This window comes from Anopheles moucheti, chromosome 2, assembly GCF_943734755.1.
Source record: "Anopheles moucheti chromosome 2, idAnoMoucSN_F20_07, whole genome shotgun sequence".
NCBI lineage: Eukaryota > Metazoa > Arthropoda > Insecta > Diptera > Culicidae > Anopheles > Anopheles moucheti.
In genome coordinates, this window is record NC_069140.1 from 33736913 (window position 1) to 33754219 (window position 17307).

At 47.5% G+C, this 17307-nt stretch overlaps 2 protein-coding genes across 2 annotated transcripts; one reads left to right on the forward strand and one right to left on the reverse strand.

Moving 5' to 3' along the window:
- The first annotated feature begins 1466 nt into the window (after positions 1 to 1466).
- On the forward strand, positions 1467 to 4312 carry LOC128309581 (DNA helicase MCM8). Its single transcript, XM_053046008.1, has 3 exons — positions 1467 to 1776; positions 1851 to 3527; positions 3600 to 4312. The coding sequence occupies exons 1-3, from the start codon at positions 1467 to 1469 to the stop codon at positions 4106 to 4108; spliced, it is 2496 nt and encodes an 831-aa protein (XP_052901968.1). The 3' UTR covers positions 4109 to 4312.
- Positions 4313 to 4314: 2 nt separating this feature from the next.
- LOC128309580 (putative epidermal cell surface receptor) lies at positions 4315 to 15743 on the reverse strand. The gene is made up of 9 exons (XM_053046007.1): positions 15633 to 15743; positions 12340 to 13184; positions 8822 to 9029; positions 7501 to 8361; positions 6459 to 7283; positions 5372 to 6272; positions 5124 to 5299; positions 4831 to 5055; positions 4315 to 4767 (listed from the first exon to the last, which is right to left on the reverse strand). Exons 1-9 carry the CDS (start codon positions 15736 to 15738, stop codon positions 4760 to 4762), a joined length of 4155 nt encoding a protein of 1384 aa, XP_052901967.1. The 5' UTR covers positions 15739 to 15743; the 3' UTR covers positions 4315 to 4759.
- Positions 15744 to 17307: the final 1564 nt, after the last annotated feature.

Below are 17307 nucleotides of genomic sequence, written 5' to 3' on the forward strand. Positions count from 1 at the left end.
GAAAAAAATGTTGAGTTATGGTGTTATCAATACAACGCATGATACTGCAAATAATATTCTGGAGGTTCGGGTTCCAGAGCAACGAAGCTTTAAAGTTGGTAAACCTTTCATTGACTATTTCTCCATTCCAAGAACGTTTATAGAAAGATTTGCACTGATATTTCAAACAGAAGACACGCTCGATCGAGAGAATGAGCTTGTTTGCCTCAACAGAGTGCGTGCGCATCCCGAAAAACCCTTAATATCTGTTCACGGTCGCTATAGGCAAAAGCCGCCGGTGTTCTTCAATTTCTGGACGTTTTGCGAAGCCACTATGCCGAATCAAACACTAAGTTATTCGCCCTCAGAGATCTTCGGATGTGGATCAATGAAGTCGGTGTGCCGGAGGTACCAGATGAAATCGTAGAAAGGGTCAACATGCAAGGTTATTTACTGGAGAAAAGCGCAGATCGCTACGAATTTTTTTGTGTTCTTTGGTTATGACTTTATTACTAACATAAAACACAATTGTAAAATAACAAATTAAAACATTCTTATCCGTCCGGTCGGTCAACGCTCTCTGAACTCCTGGTTCGTGATCCTGGTTTTTTGCTGCGTTCTTACTACTACAATGATAGTGTGTAACTGTCATTGAGAGTTACAGCGTTACAACACAGGGTGGTTGCCAACAGAATTGTTTGTTTTATTTGATTGATTATTGTATAAAGTATTGTATTTTCTGAATATTATAAGAGTGACGGTAGATAAAGTGTCGACTTCGAATTACAATGCCCTCTGATTAACACTCAGGCTATAGAGCTTTCCCTCGCTCAGGTGAAAAACATTTTTAATGGGAAGCGACGATTTCAAATAACGCGTATTTTCAGGATTCTTTTTGTCCTTGGACAAACACATTCTCCAGATGACCCTTTTCCTTGCAGCCAATGTGCTCTTACACTTATTCGCCATGTGATCGGGATCCCCACATCGGCAACATGCCTTGCGTTGTGCATTCTGGTTAATTGTATGTAGTCCACCATTCTTTTGAGTAGTCGATGATGGGTACTTTTTGGTAATAGTTGGTGCATTACAAAATGTAATCTTTGTAATATCTTGCAGTGTTAGGTCCGTAACCGGTACCATTGTGAAGAGAATCCGAAACGTCCGAGCAAATTATGTCCATTGATTACGACAGTGTGCTGCGCAGTGTCATGCTGAAGAAAGATTATTTGTTGTTGAACCGTTGTACAGACATCTCCTACTTTCTGTTCTTCCGTTCTTTTGTTCCATTCAACATCCACTATAATTTCTGCTAGTGACTAGAAAGTGTCGTAAAATCGTCAGTATTACAAACTTTTGATTTCGAATTGTTTACGTTTACACCCCGATGTCAATTACACATGTCAAACACGGGTTCGGTTGACAGTACGTCGTAACAGCTGTTTGTTGTTGATTCATTTGAAACCGTTTGCGCGCCCGTTTGCGTGATGGCAGAAAATCCAACCGCTAATAATTCGTCCCAAGGCAGAACGGTCGACGAAGGACCATCTAATCGCCGCGGAGGTTCATCCCGTGGACGTAGTAGTGGTTGGCCTGGTAAATGGCGAGGAGGTTACCGAGGATATCGTCACCAGTCCAATGTTCCCAGAGAAAAGCCAGTAGGTTTTGCACTGCCCTCGTTCACCGTGGAAAGCTCACTTGCATCGGGCAATATCGCTGCAATAGCCTCGTTTTCTACGAATTTAAGAAATGGTATATGTGAATACGTGGGTTGGAAGTTGTACTTCCCCAAAGAAGGTACAGTAGAGGAGGAGTGGTTGCATACATTTTGTTTATGACGGTTATAAAACGTTGTTGTTCACATGTTACAGATTATTCGTCCGGTTCCAAGACAGTGCATCATGTACGAGCTATGCAGAAACATTACAAGAATTTTGCTGACCTGTACGACCTTCCGCAGGTGAAGAAAAACTGTTGGTTTGAATTGAAACTAGATGCATGCGACAGTGATGGTCATCTGCATTCGGAATGGTCCACATTACGCCAAGAATTGACGGACAATCCCGAACACACACTTGCTTGCATCGGGCTTGCAATGCACCACACGCTGATGAACGAACAGACATACAGCAGTTCTCAGAACGATACAAATTTATGCTTGCAAACCATCAGACCGCGAATAGTGGGATACGGACCGGAGGTTTCAATCGGCTCCATAAAGGTAAGCAGCTTCGGTAAGTTGGTATCCGTGCGGGGTACAATTATACGTGCGGGTGCGTCACAAATCATGAACACTTGGTGCGCCTTTCGCTGCGCACAGTGCGGTAATGAGCAGGCAGTGCAGCAGAAGGATGGTATATACACCATACCAACATCATGCCACAGCGGATGCAAGGCTCGCAGTCATTTCGTGCTAATGCAGCGGTCGGTATACACTCGCATGGAAGCGTACCAAACCATTCGCCTGCAAGAAACGACACAAGGATCGCGAACGGTGGCAGGCAGCGCTGCTAAAAACATCGAAATAGAGCTAACGCATGAAATGGTGGACAGTGTGTGCCCAGGAGACGATGTCACCGTGACGGGTATATTGAAGGCACGGTCGCAGGACCCGGATGGAACGGCAAAGGCGAGCCTATACAAAGCATATATGCAGGCGGTGTACGTGCGCAGCAACAAGAACGTGCTCGCAAATTGGAATCGGTTGGCGGAATTCACGGAGCTGGATATGGAAGCAATACGTATGATAAAGTCGGAACCTTCCCCATTTCGCTTGCTGGTACAATCGCTCTGTCCCTCCATTTACGGGCACGAAGTGGTTAAAGCAGGACTTTTACTAGGTCTGTTCGGGGGTCAAGCGAACACCTCCCGCACGAGAGCCGAGATTCACGTCCTAGTCGTTGGTGACCCGGGAATAGGCAAGAGCCAAATTTTGCAAAGCTGTGCCAACGTTTCACCGCGGGGTATATTCGTGTGCGGTACCAATTCTTCCAATGTCGGGCTTACGGTAACAGTACGGATGGAAAAGGGTGTCGGTGCATCGTTAGAAGCGGGTGCTCTGGTACTGGCGGATCAAGGCGTCTGTTGTATCGATGAGTTCGACAAGATGTCCGGCCATCACGGGCTACTGGAGGTAATGGAACAGCGTTCGGTAAGCGTCGCAAAAGCGGGCGTGATCTGTACGGTCCCAGCACGGACAACGGTTCTTGCCGCAGCCAATCCAGCCGGTGGGCACTACAACAAGGCGAAAACGGTTTCGGAAAACTTGAAACTACATCCTGCGTTACTTTCTCGGTTCGATTTGGTGTTCATTCTTCTCGATCGTTCGAATGAACGAACAGACAATCTGCTCACTGCCCACATCCAAAAGGTTCACGGGCTGTCAAAACCTTCCACCTCGACACCGGCCGCTCATCCATTCTTTGACGCTTCGGGCAGTGGTACTTCGCCCGATGAAGAGGCAGAACCTTCGTTGGAAGAACGACTCCGGTTAGCGCCGGGAGAAAAGTTGGATCTACTGCCGGCTGAACTAGTCCAAAAGTACATTGGTAAGAATTTCTTCAGCAAAAGAAAACATATTGCGATTCGTCATGTTGGGGTTTTACTTTTTAAAATTTTAGGATACGCACGTAAAAATGTCCAACCCAAACTAACGGCTAAAGCTGCGGAGGAATTGCGTGATTTCTTTGTCGAACTACGCCGGGCACATAATGAGATGGACATGATTCCCGTCACTACTCGGCAGCTCGAGGGATTAATACGGCTAACACAGGCACGGGCAAAGATCGATCTATCACTGGAAGCAACGGTAGCTCATGTGCGTGATGTGTTGGCCATCCTGCGGCAAAGTATGCTGGATGTATTTAGTACCGATGAGGGCGATCTTCAGTTTACCCGACTTACCAATGGCAGCGGTACTAGCAAGACATCGTTGGTAAGGAAATTTGCCCGTGTACTGGCGTCACGATCGGCAGTGACCGGTTCGACACTATTTACGATGGTCGAATTGAAGCAGGCAATGGTTGCGGGTGGCATTATGGCCAACAGTAACGAGCTGATTGACACGATGAACATTCAGGGATTTTTACTAAAGAAAGGACGCGATTGTTACAAATTCATCATCGATTGATGTTGTCGATTTCTTACGGTGTGTCGACTGATGAAAAACGTATTTCGTTATGGTTGTTAAAAACTCGAGTAAATTTTATTTATATACAGTGTACCTCTTGCGCGTTTTAAAGAAAATCGATGATTTCATCAAACACTGAACGAATCGACTATTCCGTCAACTGGACATCAACTATATTTCTTTGAAAAATCGTAATCTCCTTTCCAGTACGGTCTAATTACTAGAAATTTTATTTACACGTAGTACTTTTCATCGATTCCACTACGACACTTATCTATACAACCGGGAACTATGGCTACACGTAGAGGAAGGAGCGATGGAATCGCAAACGGTATCGGACGCCATTCAGGGCAGTATGGGCCAACGTTCGTTTGCTGCATTCGTGGCATTTTACTTATGAGATAGTAGTACGAGACAGGACGGATTAACATTCTACTATGTACAACGGGAAGATTGCTGGATGCACGGTCTGGAATTGGTTTTCCGGTCGTGGTCTCACATCGAGGGATAGTTTAATACATATAAAACTTCCACACAGCACAGACGTGGGCCGTCCGCTTGAACACTGGATCATTGGCTTAGCGGATAGAATTCAGGCAGCAACCTAACAGGCTTAGGAAGGGTTGACCATCAAAGCGAGACACGTTCGAATCATAGATCTATGGTAAGAAATGCATTAGATCGCTATAAATCTTCAACCTCCGGATGGGATGAGAACTTACTCATGGTTTCCTGTTGAATTTCCACCTTATAACTGGGATTGTCGTACGCGGCATCATTCTTCCTGGGTGGCGTTATGGTAGCACTCTGCACCCGACGCCTGGTTAGGATGAGCAGCAGTATTAAGGTGGACATTACGGCCAGCGCTGCAATGACGGCGACAACCACCAGGGGACCATAATAGTCTCCATTCACCGCACCTGCTGCACCTGCAGCGGCAAGTTTATCTGCCGATAGGGATGTTAACGTTAGCAAATAGATCGAACGGGTTCGTATTGTGTGCCGGGTTACTTACCTGTCTTTCCCGGTACGGCTGGTCCACCGGGTTTGGTAATCAAGTTGACTACATTGCTCTTCTTAATGCTACCGTTGGTGAGATACATCTCAAGCCACAGCCGGTATCGTGTGCCGGGTTTCAGATCCGCTATAAGCGTGCCCGTCGTTGAGTCGTGTTTGGCCACCTTAAACACGCTGAAAAAGCGAAAGAAACCCCGTATAAGCACTAGTTCTTTCCACACCACACAGAAGTCTTCGTCACCGTACCTGGAATCTTCCTTTCCGCTATCGCTCTGGTAGATCGCACGATAGATATTAATGTACTTGTCCTCGGGATAGGGTACACCGGACCAGCTAACCTCCACGCTGGTGGCTTTGATTTTACTCGCATTCACAACCACCTCGAACCCGTACACATCGATTCGCTCGGCCGTGACAATTTGGAGCATCTCCCCAGCCCGTACCTCTTCGCCATGCCCCGGGAAGGGAATGAAGAAGATGCCGACCTCGTAGCGAGTTTGCGGCTGTAAACCCTCGACGGTGTACTCGCTCAGTGCGCGATGTATGAGTGGCGTTGCGTGATAGACAACGCTGTCGATCTCACGGTAACGCAGCTGTATACCATCAACGTAGTCCAGCTCCTCATCGTCCAACTTTCGCCAGTTGATTTTGGCCCACGTCGAGTTGACCTCGGACGCACGCAGCTCGGGATCTTGAATGATCTCCTTGAGGAAGTTGGTCGGATGACTCATTTGCGGGAAGTGACCGGTACCGATACCGATTGATGGTGGCGTAATGACACGGTCCGAGGGCGTACGGACGGTGTACACCTGACTAGAGGGCTGTGAGTTGACATCGCGCAGTATTAGCGTTATCTTCACGCGATACTCCGTGTTGGCGTTCAGGCCGGGCAGCTCGAACTCGAGCTGCGGTGTCGCTATGAGATCGTCCGGTGGGGCAAACACTTGCGATTGCCAGGTGCTGGTGTCGTTGTTGCGGGTGCGTGTATATCGCAGTTCTACCCGTCCATGCAGCCCAACGTACACCTGCGGTACGAGGAAGATAACCCGCACGGTGTTCGAATCGATGGCATCCAGTGCGAGTACTTTCAGGTCAACCTGCAGGGCGGAGAACGCCAAACCTCCTGGGCCACCAACATTTCCAGAACCTACAAAATAATGGCAACAGGATTAATTCGCAGCTTGTTGCGGTTTTTTTTTTGTACCGAACCGTAGGAAGGAGGCAGTGTTTGTAGGGTACAAACGGAAGCATGTGCAAATAGTCGCATTAGCAGAAGGAGGTGGTTATGAACAAGGAATGGTGTGACAGGGTGCAGTAAGAAATGCGTATGAACCTGCTGGTGCCGACGGTGGTGAATGTTCGTGAGGTACAATGCCAATGTCTACGTGCGATGGAGCATGCGGTTCCGTACCGTACTGGTTATAGTTGATGCCATTGCTCGCCGCCGACGGTTGCGATGCAGATGGATGCTGTGACTGATAAGGGGGAACGTTAGGAAGGCTCTGACCATGCAATAGTGGTGAACCCTGCGGCGGCAGATTCGGATCCTGCGAATGAATGTGCTGCAGCAGCTGTTCGATGCGGATGTTCGGCGGTAGACTACCGGGACCGTTCGGTCCGAGTACGTTCAGCAGCTGCTTGTCCAGTCCTGCCGGATGCTGCCCGGGGTGCAGAATCGGTTGACCTCCAACGGTCGGAACGGGCTGCCCCGTCGGTACTCCATTACCACCAGCCAGTGGATGCAGATAGGGATTAAAGTCGGCTCCATAGTGAGGCTTTATTTCCGGCCCATAGTAACCAGGTGGACCGGGACGCTGCACACCGAGTGTAGCCGGTTTCATGCCTTCCTCGTAGCTACCGTAATCATACTTTCCATCATCTGGCAGCTCCGGGTCTCCGGGCTGTGTGCCGGCGAAGATGTTGTTAAAGTGATCCTTCTTGTTCGCGTCTTCTTTGGTGTACTTTTTGTGTGGTTTCTCCTGTGGAACTTTGGGCGGTTTACCGTCGATCGTTGGATAGAATGGCACGGTCGCAGGTTCCTTTTCGGGCTCCGGATGCTTTTCCCTGTCCGATGGTTTCCCGTCCGATCGGGGCGGTTTCGTCGGCAGGAACTGATTGATTGTGCCGGGCATTAGCAATGGCTTGAGTACGTCGTTTCCTGTGAATGCAAACCGGATGATGATGGTGGTGACAATGAGAGGGGAGGGTGCAGGCATGAAGGTGGATCGTGAGAATGGTCACAATCGGTAGGTGGTAGTGTAAAACAAACTTAGCAACACACATGCACAAACACACTTTCAGGCACAGGAGTGAGCTAGGGAATGAAAGGGCGCAGAGGAGTGGCCACACTCACCACAGCCACACCGTTTACTTACCGCTTGCAATACCATTGTCCGCAGTCGGACTGCAGGCCCAATGCTTACAGCACTCCTCACCGGGGATCGGCATCAGGCGGGCGTTCCTCGAACTGCACGGCAGATGGGACGGTGGTGATGCCGGCACCGGTGGGCACGCGGGACGACACTCGACGATACCCGTATCGCAGTAACAGTGCTGTTCGCAGCCGGTCAGATTGCTCGGTATGTCGGACCAGTTGTCGAACAGCTGCCCCTTGTACTCGCACGTTCCATTGTCGATGCATCGCATCCGCTCCGGACAGCACCGTGGCGCGATCGCACGGAAAGTGGCCGGATCCGGGCCCCACTTCAGACAGTGCGGATCAAGCACGTCCAGACCGAACTCGGACGGGCACTCGATCTTCGCACAGTGCACACCGGCATCCGTGCAGAGACAGAGCGCGTTGCATTCGTCGTGGAACTGGTCGTTCAGTTTGTACCGACGGCCCTTGAACTCGCACCCGGTCTCCGTCGGGCGTGCGTCCGGTGGCAGATTCTGCTCGGGTCCGGTCGTTGTGGAAGGCGAGGAGGAGGCAGAGGCCGGTGCCATCATCATCATCACGCCACTGCTCTGTTCGTGGTCATCGAGCGTAACATCACAGAACTCACGCTTGCAGCACGGATCGTGCGGATCCGGCAACACCACGCACTGTTCCGAGAGCGTTGCATTGAGCGGCGCACAGCGCGGTGCACATTCCATCTCGCCATCGCTGTTGCACGTACAGATCTGCTCGCAACCCACTTCCATGCGTTCGTTGATGCCGTACGAATGGTTCTTGTAGATGCAGCTCGTCACGATCGCTTTGGCCGTGGTTGTCTCCTCCGACACGGGTGTTGGTTCTTTTGGGGGAAAGAGAACAACAGCAACAGCAGGTTAGTTAGTAACCGTCCTGATGGGAGTTTGTTTTTAGAGCGGAAACAATGTCTTTGGATGTGCGGCGTAGCCCGATGTCTCAATCGAACACAATCGATATGCGAAGACCCATTGTGAAGCCCCCAATCGAAAGTGGCGCCTCGAACGGGATCCAATGACCACACGCGGATGATGATGTAAGCTCACATTTCGCATTTCGTATGTAAACTTTATCCGCCGTATTCGCATAATCGGTGGTCGAAGCCATCTCAGCCTGATTTCCGCGTTCGTGGTCAACACCTTTCGCACGATTGCGCCATCGGATGAGGTTTCGTCTGCAAAGGCTTCGCTTCACGCTGCACTACATTCAATGCTCCGATGATGCTAGGAGACGGCTGGAAAGTGGTGACGCTGTAATTACGATGCTCCATCTAACGTCCAACTTACCGACGCGTCCCTCGGTGAAGCGCTCCGAGGGGCAGATCAGCGTGGCACAGCATTCGTCCGTCTTGGAGGGATTCTCGTAGCAGCCGGCACCGAGCACCGCCTTGCCACGCTTCACGAACGGTCGTCCGCACCGTGGTTCACAGCGCCATTTGCCGTCCTCTTCGCAGTGGCACCGTTCGTCACAATCCTTGTCCACGGTGGCATTAGTCTAGAAAGTGAAAGAAGACCGAAACGCGCTACAGACTGCTCCCGTCGAACATAAATGCAACGACCCTTTCGGGCGCTACCCTCCCACGTGTGCCCGTCGCAGTAATGCCACGCAACACGAAACAAGATCGCGCGCGCGCCAGAAAGTGATTGTTGTTTTGCGGGGGTTCTCGAAACTCCCGGCGGTGATGACGACGCACCGTGACACTCTTCAGTGCGGTGGTGGTACGTATCGGTTTTTTTTTTACCGAAAAAACAAAACCGCATTGACGGCGGAAGGAGGAGAACGTTACGAGCGCACAGTGCGCATAGTCCCACGCGATCAACCGGTTCGACTGATGGTGTTGGTCGATTGTTGACAAAAAAGCGATCACCACAGCGATCACCACGAAATCGCAGAGAAAATGATCGAATGTAGGTTAAGTGCTTCTTCATGCCTGTCGTGCACCCGGCACAGGTGAGCACTAGATTTGGCGGCCATGTTGCGCTATACACGCGCCATGGTGAATGATCTTGCACGTAGAACGTCACGCTGGTTTAAGAGACGCTTGAACCTTTTAGGTTTTTTTTTTCTCTCTGTTCAATAGTGGATGTCTACTGAGGCCTGAGGCATTGCATTTGAATATTCGTTCGTCGTTTATGTTCCCATCATTTATTGTACCGAAGTGTGTAGAACGTCTCGTGCTGGGGTACCACCTCGAACTGATGCTATCCTACTTTAGGAGGCAGCTCTCGACATGGGAACACGGTAAAATACTAACCTAATGAAATCCCTTAGAAGGTAATGATGAAAAATCGATCTTTTGCATAAGAAAAAAAAAAACACACACAATTCTCACGGCTCGCTGGACAGAGTCACGTAAGGTTTAAGGGCAAACAAAGTGAAGCATTGAACCTTTACATGGTGAAATACGAAAATTGAAGCTACTATGCAGGTACAATACGCAGACAAAGTTTGCTTAAGTTTGATGCTGTGCATCATTACATGGAAGATAAAAAGTCTCGGTTAGTCTCGGTTTAAAGCTCCATTGGAGCACCGGTCAGCGTGACAGTGTCGAGCGAAATGCGAGAAGAATTTACATTCGAAAGATGTCTTGGGAACCGAAATGTTAAGAGGCAAGGTAGCATGTTTACGTACCAAAACCCTTACTGTCAGCTATAAATCATTTGTCAGTGTTTTATGCGCACGGTAACAAGCCTGATTTTGTGGTCCGTTCCTAGCTCCGTGCCCATTTAATGCTGGTGATTGGAAGAACCACTTCACCCACTGTATCTTTGCCATGTTTCCAGACTATCAAAGCTGACACATTTAAAGTAAAACAACAGAAAATGAATACTATTACTTGCGCGAGGCTAGAACTTGCGCCCCACTCACAGCACACCCGGCTGTTAATCAGCTTGTTGAGAATAGAATTTTGGGGACTGATTGTTCTGAGGCACTGTCCCATGACCAAATGCTGGCGTCTAACGCGCATTGCTTAATCTGTTTCGCTAGGTACGCTCTCCTTCCCAGTATGCTATACTGTGACTTCCTTGTGCCCAGGTTTTCCAGGCCAAAACGTCCACGATCGGCTTAAGGCGGGCTCAATGTCTACCGCATCCGGTTACCGCTAGCACGTTCAAAATACTGCTGTAAGTTCTCAAGACGCTACAGAACGAAACACTTGGCAGCAGAGTTCAAGGACAATCTGCACCGGCATTACGCGATGCGGTATCGCGCGGGCTCATCGCAAGGGAAAACGTTGCCACCTGCGCTGCCGCTCTGATTGTGCGGTGCGTGCGAATTTACTGAAGGTGATACGCAGTAGGCCACCGATTTGCCCAGCCCCCGAATGTGACCCACTTTAAGCCCTTCCTTCCCCGCGTTGGGTGGTTTGCGTTCCATTTATTCGCAAGATGGTTGCGGATGTGCGCTCGTGCACACGCTCGCGCGCCCTAGAGCCGTGTTGCGTAAGGGGTAAGGGCTAACCGCGATCGGTTCGCTAGGGTTTGAAGCGAGCAGAGACGAAACAGCGTCATTGATTGCTGCTTGGTAAGGCTGATGGAATGCAGCAAGCATAAAACTAAAGCACGCACTAGTAACACCACTGGAACTCTGGTGAGTTATGCTATGCGCTCGGTAGATAACTGACACGATTGCGTGCATACCTGCAATATGTGTCACTGCAGTGGAGAATGGTGAAGGTTTTGCTGCACTCACCAATCGCTAATTCAAGGTGCTACCATTTGGCACAGATTCTGTACTCTTCGGTTACTGTATGCCAACTGCAAGCAGGTACTTGAGCAGTAGACAGTACTTGAAGGTTGAAAAGGTGAACTAAGACACTCCACTGTACACTAGTAGTTGTGCTTAATACATCTTTTAGGAGTCATTCATATTAATCTTTATTCAGGAGTCATTGATATGAATCTTTTGTGAGAAGTGATTCAAATCAGGCTGTATAATCTCACAAGATTCATTGCTTTGGATTGCTTTGCTAAATTGCTTGCTACAGATGAAGTATGTTGTAACACTTTCATTATACTAAACATTAAGAAAAATACTTTCGTATATGTTTTATTGATATGAATTCTGGGAAGTTGAGTTTAAAATATGTGAATTATACAATACCTAATTATATTTTTCATTTTTGCTATTGGTAACGAACGCAAAGTGGCATGTACGCATTATAAACTGAAACAGTAATCACAGTTATCAAATCAGTTATCAGTTATCAACAGTCTGCTCAATCGATGTACGCAATCGATTGCTAGCATTACTTATAGTTATTCAAACTGTATACAAATTCAGATTTCAGTAGCAACGCGAATAGAAACGATCTTAAAATCAAGCTTTCGGAGAGATTCATAAATATATGACGATTCACGAATGTTTAGAGATTCAGATAGATTCATTAAGCTCCATGAATCTGAATCAAATTTACCACTGTACAGTGCTCAGGTAGCTTGAGATAGCTGCCGCAATTCATACGAACCAGCAGTTTATTCAAATCAGTGTGAGGCAATCAAATTGTAACATATTCTACTAACGTAATGTCAACTAACGTCACGCACCGGCAACGGAACTCGTTAACTCGTTTTGTGTGGATGGAAGAACTTTCATAACATCCGTCCGTCATCACCGTCACCGGTACAGTTTGTTCTATCAAACTGGTGCACCACTTTCAACGCACGGTTAAGCATCGCCACCCCGCGAGCTTTAGGCCCGCAAAACAAACCATTTACCAACGACTGTTAGCAACTCACAAACCTGTCATCGCGCAATCACCTCCAGTGGCGCTTGGGGAGGGAAATTTTGGTCACCCGCTTACCTTGTACTCCATGCCGTTGAAAATACATTCACCCGGTGTTAACATTTCCATGGATTTCCCTTCCGGTTCTGCCGCTCCCATCTCTCCCCTCGGCTCGGTAGCATCCGTCGACTCCATGCTGATGTCGCTGAGATCATCGTACGGTGGCGGCGGTTTCGTAGTCTTCAGCAGCGCACCCTCACCGGTGACCGGTGGCGGTACGGTGGTGACAAGGTTCGGTGCGGTAACGAAATTGATCGGTTCGCTCGGTCCGAAGCTGATCGCGCGGCCGCGCACCTCCGCCGACGCGCGCACATCGCTCATCTTGAGCAGCTCCTCCGAAGAACTTTCGCCGCTCGGCAGGAAGTGGTTCAGTATCGAGGGTGGATTCTCCGCGGTACGATCGTTCGCCTCCTCTTCGGGCGATTTGACGTGCAGAAGAACCGGTTTGGCGGTCGGCAAAACATCTGACTTGTTTGCGGCGAACGTTGTGACGATGGCTTCCACCGTGGAGGGTGCCTGCGTTGGCTGGACGGTAGTTGTGTCGGGCATCATGGCGAGACTCTCCTCGGTACTCTTGACCTCGGATGATGTGCTGGTTTCCAGCAGCTTGGGTGTGCTCGTGGTCACCGGGCTAGCCGGCAATGAGTCGGCAGCTTGTTGCGTGGTTGTGGCATCTTCCGGCACCTTGGGCGGATCAGTTCCAGCGATGGATTCGCTGCTATCAGCGGACTTTGTCGCTAATGGCAGTACCTCCAGTGGAGACCCGTTCGTTGTTGGTTCCGAGGGCTCTATCGAGTTTGCAGTTGTGCTGGTAGCATCCGTCGTGAGATCACCGTTCGCTGTGGTCGTTGTTGGTGCCGAAGCTGCGAAAAAAGGGGGAACGAATGAACGCCATTAGACGTAAGCATCAGAGGAGATGATGGTGTGTCCTACATTCGCACCGTCAGCCCCATGTGTGCGCTCGTACCCACGCGAAGGATGTGGCAATGCTGAACCATTGTCGGCCCTCCGCGCTGAAGCAGGTTTCGATACCAATTTTGCCTAATCTGTCATTCTTCTTGGTCCGGTGTAAATTAACTTGTCCCGGACCCGGGACGCCACGCTCCGGCCAACGATGCTCCAAGCACTTGATGGGAAAGTGTCTTCGTTGTGTTTTGTGCTTTTTACCTACTTACCGGGCTGTACTACCACCATCACCCGGACTAAATTGCCCGTGCGTGTGGGAAGAATGCTCATGGCGGTACGCCACCACCACGGACCATATTTGATAGTGGACTTTCCCTTCGATTCCACACCCGGTCGATGTGGTGCAGCTTTCTACTGCTGCTAAAGTGTCTGCCCCATTGGCACATGATCGTTTCATTAACGTGAAACCTCATGCTAAGCCTGGGTGCAGTTTATCGAACAACAACAGTTTGTTTGCTGCATTGGGCAAGGTCTTCCGATGATTCACCGTGTTCACCAGACATGTATGTTTGTTTGCCGGTTTGAATGTAATCCTTGAGCTTTAACGCTTGTTTACCAACCGTAAAGATGAAGGTTGCGTACTGCGTTGTGTGGCAAACTCATACTACTCATGCTGCCCTCCCTACAGCAGTATGACATATTGGAAGGGCCAGTTTACAGAATCAAAACCCCAACGTGCAATGGTAACTTCTTGGATCGGTTCGAAACGAAACGTTCAATAGGAATTTTCCTACTCATCACGAACTGGAATTGTAATTAGCTTCTTCTTCGTTTTGAACAACCGTCCTCCCAAACCGCGCAGACATCGCCGTGTTGGCAAGAAAACGGTTTCCCAGGGTTACTATTGCGCGTGTCGTGCACCCCGAACCCGTTACGACCCAACCATCGGCCAACGGCTTGAATTGGATCTTGAGACAACTGTGGCAAAGGTAATGATGTTTTGGTTTTGATTATTGTTCAACATGCTCCGAAAGATGGCCAGAACGGGGAAGGTTGGGGAGGATGTTTTTTGAGGAAAAAAAAAGACAAAAATACACACACACACACACACTCACTCACATGAATTGATGAGAGTTGTAATTCGATTTGATTGATCATTAGATTGAGTCGCTCAGATTCGGCTTAGCACCGACCAAAACGGTGGCTAAGAGAAAATGGGGGTTGTTTTACGTTTCGTGCCTGTTGTTTGTTTCTGTTTGTGGTTGGTTTTGTTCAATTTCCTGTTGTTGTAGATGAATGTTTCGCCTTTTTCGTTTCATTGGGCGTTAGTTTTAGTTAGTTGTCATTAGTGCTACGATGCGTTATATTATCTTAGATTCGTGAAATTGAATAAATATTTGCACTAATCATTACGAAACTCTGATTCTTGAAAATCTATGAATTCTCCTTGATTTATAAAATCTTAATTAATCCTTAGAGGGATATTTTTTGTGGAATTATGTATCCACGACGATTCGTGACTTCTCAATGATTCGTGAGCTCTTGTAGATTGTTGAATGTTCATTGATCTTTTAAGATTCATGATCATGCACTGATTAAATCCTGCTAGGAATCATTACAGTCTTTTCCCGAGTTACGAGAATAATGCGTGCCAGAGAAGTTCGCGTAACGCGAATTCCCTTTGTAATATCGTTTGTAATTAGTATTCAGGGAATGATGTCTTCTTTCTGCGATAAAAAGCACATTAATAATTGATATTATTACATCAATTAGAGTACGTTTGTATCATTTTATGAATTAAAATTAATAAAATTAAAATGTAACGTATTTTTGGAAAAATTTGAAATTTTATTAATAAAAATTACAGTTCCACGTACAAAATTACACGAACTTGTTTTGCTTCGAATTTTGTTCAAAAATATATTGCAAAGCATGTCTTTCATAGTTACATCACAAAGTAAATCAATATAGAATAAGTTAAATTGCCTTTTTTTGTAAATTCAGAAATGCGACTAAAATTTCAGTTTTCCATCTAAATTTTTCCCGAACTTTGGACGCTAGAAACACTACATAAAAGTCCAAATTAACTCACGAAGTATTCCTGACATTAAAGGCACTCTTAAATTAACATCGGATAGGCTGGTTCATTTAATTTAATAAATACACCTTTTTTAATAATAATGCGTTAGTAGAGAGGATAATTTTGCCTAACAGAATCAATACTGTCTCTATTTCGAAACGTTCATCCTTAGTTATCAGTTACGAAGTAAAAAAAAGTCTAGCAAGTCAGTAATGGTAGATGTAACATAGGAGGTCATAACGCTATGATGTTAACCGATATTTTGGAGCTTCCGTTTACCGTGTGCTATAAAAGCTGGTTAATTTATTCTAATCTTGATACATACCTTCTGCATCCTGTGCCAGGGTTGTACAGCTCATTAAGCATATCCCTATTAGGAGCACCAGACTGCCTTTGAACGTATCCATTTTAGCGATCTTCTTTCGACCCATTTTGGTATCGTGGAACCGCCGATGACACTTTACCATCGAAGCTTCCCGTAAGCTTCAAATTAACGCACAACGCACAACTGATCACTTGTCACGTTTAAATTGGCACGATTCGTATAACAACTGTAATTGATTTCGCCTCTATTGCATTTAAATTTTTCCTTTCTTGTCACTGCACTGTGCAACAGGATTACGATCCACTACATCGAATTAATTCAATCATCACCATTCACTGACCGGGGGAACTCGGAAATATAAAACCAATGAGGGGGGAAAACACAACGACACAAATTTTCCTTCCACTTTGTTGGTATTTTTTGTTGTTTGGCTTACACATCGACAAATTTCCCTTTCTCACGCACTCGGGTAGGGTATTTATTTTCTCACACCCCCCAAAGCTCTCCCGAGCACACCCGCTTGTTGGGGCACGTAGTTTTCACAGGCTACCGCGGAACACGATTGTCATTTCTTCCATTGTGGCCGGTCCCGGTCGATGAGTCGCTTTCGAGTTCGCTTTCAATGTAAAATCACACCACTAGGTTTCGGCTGGGATGAAAGTATTTTTTTCAGGCTTTCCTGTGTATGAGACAAATAAAACAAAACAAAAAGCAGATATATTAGGAAGATTGTCATTTCGAAGGAATTGAATTTAATGGAATAAGCAAAAACAAGCGCGATCGTTGAATGGACAGAAACGAAAATGAAAGCTGACCGCTGTGAATGGCTATTAGCATTCTTCTTCTGGATAGTTTTCCACAAAACAGATCTCCCATCACATGGGCCCCACCATTCGTTGTTTATTGTTTTCTTCAGTTTGGTCGTTTTGGATGCCAGTTTCAACGTTAATCTGATCTATCATAAAAAAATATCCTTTCCTTTGCCCCGTTTCGAAATATACGATCTTAACTCATTAGCAAACGAGGCTCGTTGCAATGGAAAAAGACAGCAAGCGGATGTGTGTGTTATATTTTGCGCTTGACAAACACCTTCCAATTTCAATCAGCAACAGCATCCCGCTTACACTCGCGATCACAAAATTCGGCGTAAGTTTCACTTTCGCGCTCGAGGCAATGGATGATTTAGCACGATGCAAAGGTAATAAAAAATACGTCCCAGCCACGTGTACAATACCACTCACCAACCGGTGTTCCGGTTTAGTTTGCACCAACTTTTTGCACCCACCTTCAACGTTACCCTTGATTGGCTTTCGCTTAGTTGTGAACCGTCTCGCCGATAAACCATGACTGACACAACTTGTTAAAGCTCGCTCGTAAAAAAAAAGCGATACAACGGAATGGAAACGACGATGCGTCATTCCGAGCGCCGTCAGAAGGGTCAACCGAAGGTCTGGGAAACCCCGCAAAGAGTCGCAGAAATAGCGCCCGAAATAAGCTGATGAGGCAACGCGAATATTGCAACTCGCAGACGAACCGTTCCGATTGATGGGCGGTACACGGGTGTGAGTCAAAGCAGTCGATCGCACGATCATCTTTTCCCTACCGGTGTTACGGTGTGGTACTGGGACGGCGCTAGCTCCGATCGGTGATTGCGTAATCGCATCGATTGCAATTA

What these genes read in the sequence shown, in the direction of transcription:
- LOC128309581 (XM_053046008.1), top strand. Translation starts at nt 1,467, where the DNA reads ATGGCAGAAAATCCAACCGCTAATAATTCGTCCCAAGGCAGAACGGTC. An exon ending in GTTGTACTTCCCCAAAGAAG is followed by an intron (nt 1,777 to 1,850) that starts GTACAGTAGAGG and finishes CACATGTTACAG; the next exon opens with ATTATTCGTCCGGTTCCAAG. An exon ending in ACTAGTCCAAAAGTACATTG is followed by an intron (nt 3,528 to 3,599) that starts GTAAGAATTTCT and finishes TTAAAATTTTAG; the next exon opens with GATACGCACGTAAAAATGTC.
- LOC128309580 (XM_053046007.1), bottom strand. Translation starts at nt 15,738, where the DNA reads ATGGGTCGAAAGAAGATCGCTAAAATGGATACGTTCAAAGGCAGTCTG. An exon ending in CTTCACCGAGGGACGCGTCG is followed by an intron (nt 8,362 to 8,821) that starts GTAAGTTGGACG and finishes TTCCCCCAAAAG; the next exon opens with AACCAACACCCGTGTCGGAG. An exon ending in GGACAATGGTATTGCAAGCG is followed by an intron (nt 7,284 to 7,500) that starts GTAAGTAAACGG and finishes TTGCATTCACAG; the next exon opens with GAAACGACGTACTCAAGCCA.